This window comes from Rhincodon typus, chromosome 26, assembly GCF_021869965.1.
Source record: "Rhincodon typus isolate 14 chromosome 26, sRhiTyp1.1, whole genome shotgun sequence".
Lineage (NCBI taxonomy): Eukaryota > Metazoa > Chordata > Chondrichthyes > Orectolobiformes > Rhincodontidae > Rhincodon > Rhincodon typus.
Window position 1 is genome coordinate 2812263 of NC_063357.1, and position 7382 is coordinate 2819644.

Consider the following 7382-nt stretch of genomic DNA (forward strand, 5'->3'; position numbering starts at 1 on the left):
GCTGCTTGGCCTGCTGTGTTCATCCAGCCCTGCACCTTGTTATCTCGGATTCTCCAGCATCTGCAGTTCCTACTATCTCTGATACAATGTAGACCAGGTCTGTTATGCTTCATGTAAATGGTTCAAAAAAAACAGCAAAGTCTTTCTTCTGTCAAACAAGAAACATTTGATTCCAATAGATCAATAAAATATTAGATCCTCCTTCCTTACATAAGAATCTCACCGTAGATTTAATGTAAAAACTTCAGTCTTTCTAAACCTGGAAACTATTCACTGACTGTATGGTTGCTGGGAATTCTAGCAGAATGCTGTCGAGAATTTGGCTTCAAGCTCATTGCTGTATGAAATCTCTGCCAGCAATTTTTTCTGAAAACCCGATCTGAAACAAGTCAAAAGGATTCTGAACAAAAGCAAGGTGAGAGTAAGACAGGAACTTAACTGACCCAATAATGAATTCTTTAACAATGTCAACGCAGGACTTTGATTTCAATCGACCACAAGATCTCCTGGGGCATTTCAACATCTATGACCAACATGAGCAAGGAATTAAGTGTTATCCCATGTTATTTTACTGTCAATGGAAGCATTTATTCCTTTAAGGCCATATAATCACATTGAATGGAAAGACTCAAATCAGAAGCAGCAATATGTATCACACTTGAAATACAAACAAAACTTGTGGCCCAAAATCAATTCCTTACCTTTTCTTCCTCTTCCCAATTTTAGCTGTGATAATTAGCAAAGTAAGTGAGCTGCACAGATGCAGCGTGTCTGATGGAAAAACAATACAATAAAAGCAGGGCAAGAGTGTAATAAAATGGGTGGACTCTAAAATGTGCACATTCCAATGTCAGAGATAAACATTTCACCTGGGATAATGGATATCTGGTAGCATTTAACATGAAGGCTATTAAACAAAGGATGAAGCTGGCATGATTTACAGTCATCACAAGTACATTTGGATTTCAATTCGCACCACAGCTTACACCATTTTAGATTACAACGTGTAAAATTTTACTTTGTATTTAGTTCAATGGTTTTTGTGGCGTTTTCTTAGGTACGAGTTCATTGCATAACTGAAGTCAGTTGCACACTGCTGGAAGTAGATGAAGTTATTTTTGCCAGCACTATTCTCAAGCTTCACACCACCTGACATCTTGCATCAATGAACAGAATGATTTTTGCAGTGGATTATAAAATTACACAGTCACAATTGCACGTTGCAACAAAAATGGTTATGTATCACTCAGTTTAAAAACTGAACTGAATTCACTCCAAGTGCAATAATCCCAAAACAAAAACAACCCTGGGATTTTTTTCTGAGTATCAGAGCTGTCTTGTTCACAATTTTTTGTTGGCAATGGCATCATGACAATGAATAATTTAAGCAATTTTAAAACATAATCCACAAGAATAAGGAGTAACAGTTCAGCAGTAACATCGCCCAGTCTATTTTGATACACATCTTTATCATTTCCACATTAGACTCCTTTTAGAAAGCCAAACAAAACAAAAATGAATAGTTACAACAAAAAGACACCCGTCAACATCACAAGTTAAATTCCTTTGCTGGACAGATAATCTGCTCCAACTGTTGAGATCTTTATTTGCCTGGATTAATTGGAGAATTGTTGAAAAGGTTTGCTCAAATGAGTTTTCCAAGTTGTATACACTTGTTCAGCCAACCTGTTAAAACTTGATTGATGTTAGTTTGCTGCAGCATTTAATTGAACAAATGGATTAGGACAACTCAGCAACCTACACCCCTGACGGAAAAAGGCTTCCTAACTGGGGAGTCGGTTACCCCAAACAAATCCTTAAAAAACTAACTCTATTAAAAGAGCACGAGTTATTTCATGACGAAAAAACATTGAAATTTAGGTTTACAAAAAAATGACATTTTTTCCTGTATTTTGGAGTCCCCAAAAGGTTGTGGATTCTTCAGCACCCTCCAACATTATAATCAATGTACCATTGTTCATTTGGGAATGTCACTACAGCATAATCTACCCTTAAGACAATGAAGATGCCATCAGCAAGAGGTGACGTTTATTATACAGCTGCAGGAAGCCTTAGCCTAGAAACATGAAGATTTTCATCCTCAAAGCCTGGCACTCACTCAGACTTCAAGCCAGCTCGAGAGCAAGCTCTTTAACAATCTAACATTAAATACCCAACTCCCCAAGAAAATCACTTTTCCGTGAAGGATTTTATGTTGCTGAGCTATCCAAATCACAACTGATTTACATCCATCAATATTTATTAGGTTGTCTGAACAAATGCATCCATTTCCAAAACCAAAACGAGCAAACATTCCAAACACTTGTACAATTTAGCCAGCATTAACTCATTGCATGCAACAAACAGAACAAACATTTCTCATTCATGACTAAGGAGACCCTAGTCATGAATGGCAGACTCCATTTTTCCCAATGAAACGTCAATGCATTTCAGCAAAATGCAATTCCTGGTACTCACAGGTTATATGTCACTCCTTAGACAGCTCACTACAAATTACAATGTGTTTTTTTTTTCCCCTTCAGAAATCATAAGCCTGCATTGTGTCATCAAGGCACTCGATGACTACAGAGATTAAAAGTAGGCTCAACTGGAACTACAGTGTGTGTTAGCACTGAACTCTCTAGCATCGGCACGTGCAGGATAAAATCCCCTCCATGCTGCTCAAACAGTCTTCAAGCCTCAATCTCAGCCCTCCTTTGGCACTGATGGTGCTGAGCTCAGTTGGCTGTATGGCTGGTTTGCAATGCAGAGTGATGCCAACTGTGAGGGTACAACTCCCACACCAGCTGAAGTTACCAAAAAGATCCTGCCTTCACAACCTCATCCCTTGTCTGAGGTCTGGTGACTCTCAAGTTAACCTCACCACCAGTCAATTGTCTCTAATGCACAGTAGCCCTATGGTCCTGAGACTATGGCAGAATTACCTTTACTGTATTTCCACTCGTATTATGGGCATGTCAAAGCAAGGCTGGGCTGACTTTTTTTGGTCAAATAATGGGAATAAGGGATTGGGTTGAAAACTGCCAAACTCCGATTTTATAGACTGTCCACGTTAGCAGGTGGTTGGATTCAAGACCAGCTGCCTGGATTTGACCCTATCTGTTCACTGTTTCCCATTACTTCACTATCACTCAGTACACAATTTGGTAGCACTTGGACATTCAGCATCGCTACTGTGAATTAACTATACTGAACTTTTACTTTCTTACTGCCCAATCACTGGGACAAATGTGGGCATTTTGACATAGTGGAGAAATGCCCGTTTCTGCAGTGAAATGCACCTTACCCACTCAGAATGGCAATCATTGATCCGTGAGCAAAACAGTGATGAACAAGTCAGAGCAGAGAAAAAAAAAAATCCATCGTAGCTGTAAGCAGGAATCTTTTTTGTCCCACTCACACAAGGAGGGGAAGAAAAGCAACTCAAAAGAAAATGGGTAAACTTACAGGCGATTCAGTAGGAACTGCCGATGCTGGAGAATCTGAGATAACAAGGTGTAGAGCTGGATGAACACAGTGTAGACTTATAGGCATTGTTTTATCTCCAACAGCCTGTTCAGTGGTCTAGCTTTTTACATATTTCAAGGCAGGAGAGTTACTTCTGTCCAAAATCTATCTTGCACTTCTCTGAACTAGGGCAGCAATCTGACAAGTGTTCAAGAAAAGGATTATTTTATTTTATGATAATAGAGAATTCCTCTCAATGTTAATTGGACACACCAGGAAAAGGAAGAGCCTCCTGAAATTCCATATTCTGAAAATGGAAACACTGTTAGTGAATACAAATCACATATAATTAAGCCAACCAAAAAAATCCAAGTCTTTCTACAAAAATACAAAAAAAAGTGTCAGGCTGTGAAATCAAGAAACAAAAAGCAATTAAACACTAACTAATTGATAAAACATCACTCCCAGAGACTCCAAAAGTTTTCTGGTTGGCTTTTCTCTTTTTCTAGCTCACGCTCTTGTCTGCACCTCCTACCAACTCCTTGGTAAAGGTTTGTCTTTAGAGTGTCGAGCTTGGCCTGTTGCTGCAGCTACAGCTTCTGCAGTCTGTGAGCACTTAAGTTTCAGTTGCTGACTGACTACTTTTAAGAAAGCAGTCAATTTACTTTGTTTCAAAAAAAAAAGAAAAAATCTTTATTCCTTCTAGTTCTGGAATTTTGAGTGGTGCGAGTGCCTGCACAGAATTCCAACCTGCACTGCTACCAGTTGGTATATGCCCTAAGCGTTCATTAATGCTCAGACCTCTTATCTGCCAGCTTCTTATAAAAGACACTGCATGGTTGTTTGAGGTTGTTCATTGCCACCAATCCTCCTTTTGTCTGTTCGGAGGAGGGGTCACTGGACCCAAAATGTTAACTCTGATTTCTCTTCACAGATGCTGCCAGACCTGCTGAGCTTCTCCAGCAACTTCTATTTTTGCTCCTTTGTCTGTACTATCTTTAGGGCCTATCTAATGATTAGTGCAAGAGAATACACCACTGGATGCACAGAAGAGGTACTTGTATTAGATGCATGAAGTACAAGTAATAAATACAACTTGTGTTATAGTAAGGCAAATTACTCTTAGCTGTATAAAATATATCTGCTGCCTACAAAGGCTAGTGTAGTTCTGTGTCTCAATCCAAAGACCATGTGACATCACTTGGCTGTAGCTAATGCAACTTCAACATTTCACTCTTTCAGAGCCATTACCTTGTTTAGCCCAAGTGTTGAAAATTCGAGATCTTTGTCTGTTGTTGGGAATGGCAAGACTCTTTTTTAAAAAAAAATGATAAGGAAGAGAAGAAAGCAGCCGATTTGGTTCAAGGGAATCAATTTGTCTCAGCATTAAAAAAAAACTGATGATGGCCCATAATGTTGCTGTTCCAAATTGGCTAAAATAAGCTCAATTCCTGGTCATCATTCACACTTTGCTTTAGGAAGCTTTCCTAAAAAAAAAAATGCTAGTTACAGAAATCCCAATGTATTGGAGTACGAGCTAGTGGGATAATCTTTGAGCTTGTTTATTATTTAGCTGTAAAAAACAGGAGTGGTTCATTAAGCATTGCACTGCTGCAGTGACAATGGCATTTAAATCATTCAGCCCAGTTCAAGGAAATGTGAACATAGTTAGAAATATGCAGCAGTAAGAAGCAGACATAATACATTTCTCAAAGGCAGACCTGGCTAAAATTTAAATTGATGACACTAAAAGCAATACCAGTCTTTTCAGGCTATTGTAAAAGTTGGAAGCTGTGTGCCAGTCCACAAGGAGGACATTGTACATACAATAAGGATAAAATCATTTGAAATGTCAGGAATAACTGATGACTGTAGTATAGCTTGTTCTGAAATTATATATATATTTTAGTACCAATACTTTTGGTAAATGGCCCATCTCTTCCTAGCAAGCAACAAATTTGTAAGATTGGTCTCTATTCCAATTTTGTTGGATTAGTCTTCCCAATCATTTCAAATACAAAATAAACGCTCTTTAAGTATGCAGTGTAACCTCTCCCTCACTTGGCACAACATTTTGTTCTGCTGCCACAATTATCTCTTTTTCCCAGAATGATCAGAGCTTGGAGAGGAGTGGCTCGCTGGGATATCTGGCAGTTGCTGTTTTAATCATACCACTGCCGTGAATGACATCCAGAGTCAGCCCTTCACTCAGAGGCAAACATGACTGCTAACACAGCTCATCTAGTTACAGATCATCTGGTGAGACGTTGCAGGGATTGGAGGTGGTGGGGTGGGTAGATCTCAGCAAATGGATTAAAATGAAGTTTATAGGATTTTTCTCCCCTCATGTCTGAATTGCATGAATTAGCTTCTCTCCAAATGCAAAATTGTGGTAGCCCCACCCTGTTCCTCACTGCCTGTGCTGGTGCCGTATACAATCGCCATAGCTGGAAAAAGCAGAAAGCATTGATAGCCTTGTAGGTCATGACAGGTGTTGTGCGCTCTCAACACACTGTACGACAAGGCAGAGATTCTGCCAACCGAAGTAAATAGGTCAGACTACTTTTAAAAGCACAGACTATACAGAGGAACAGCAGAGACAAAATATGCAGTTCTACATGGAGTTGGAAGAGAGAGGAAATAGGAAGAGAAGGTATTTGGGCTTATGTCTGCACAAGCTATTCTCAATGCACAGAAATACCTCAATCCAGAAATATGGACCTGAGGAAACAAGAACAGGGCTAAATTCTATGGCAAAATATTTCCCTCAGTGGAGAGCCTGAAACTCATTACCTCAAGCTAATGACACTGAAGTCCAATGGGTTCCTGAAGCATATAACAATGCAAGGTGGACAACAGCACACTGCTTTAACAGAAGTAGGAGGAACCAACTTTACAACTTCCTTTAATGAAAATAGGCTCCCACATTTAGTCCTCCGGAGGCAGCCCTTTTAAATACGCCAAGTTCTCAACTTGAGGCACCAACAAAATTAAAGCCAAAGAGACAGTTGGATTGAAATTAAAGAGATTGCCTTGCTTGAAAGTGAATACCACGGTATTACATAGAAACATAGAAGATAGGAGCAGGAGGCGGCCATTCAGCCCTTCGAGCCTGCTCTGCCATTCTTCACAATCATGGCTGATCATCCAACTCAACAGCCTAATCCTGCTTTCTCCCCATAACCTTTGATCCCATTCGCCCCAAGTGCCGTATCTAGCTGCCTCTCGAATACATTCAATGTTTTGGCATCAACTATTTCCTGTGGTAATGAATTCCACAGACTCACCACTCTTTGGGTGAAGAAATGTCTCCTCATCTCCATCCTAAATGGTCTACCCCGAATGCTCATACTGTGACCCCTGGTTTTGGGCACACCCAACATCGAGAACATGCTCCCTGCATCTACCCTGTCCAGTCCTGTTAGAATTTTATAAATCTCTATGAGATTCCCCCCTCCCTCATCCATCTGAACTCCAGTGAAAACAATCCTAATCTAGTGAATCTCTCCTCATGTCAATCCCACCATCTTCAGAATCAGCCAGGTAAACCTTTGTTGCACTCCTTTGAGAGCAACAGCGCCCTTCCTCAGAAAAGGGACTGTCTTCCTCAGCTGTAGTGAAAACATTCCAAACAAAACTTATCCGCGCCATCAAGACGAAGGGCCCCATTCAAGCCCTCCAGAGATAACCAATTGGTAGAAGAACGAAAAATATTCTCTCTGATGACAGAGGAGGAAAAATCCTATTAAAACTATGCTTAACCAAAGAAGTTGTGGATGAATCAAAGAAAGGTCAAGCAGGTAGACAACTCAAATCATCCAGTTGATATTGATCAAATTACAATCCTGCAGGAATATATACCTGTAAAAAGCAAGTGTTGCTCCTGGCGCCATTCATCCCCCTTCACAATCATA

At 39.9% G+C, this 7382-nt stretch overlaps 1 protein-coding gene across 1 annotated transcript in view; it reads right to left on the reverse strand.

Moving 5' to 3' along the window:
• Nucleotides 1-4794, reverse strand: part of LOC125486155 (flotillin-2-like) — a 33577-nt gene extending 28783 nt beyond the window's left edge. Inside the window, exon 1 of the mRNA XM_048612602.1 lies at nt 4270-4794. Within this exon, the coding sequence (XP_048468559.1) occupies nt 4270-4325 (56 nt within the window). The 5' untranslated portion in view covers nt 4326-4794. The remainder of the gene's footprint in view (nt 1-4269) is intronic.
• Nucleotides 4795-7382: the final 2588 nt, after the last annotated feature.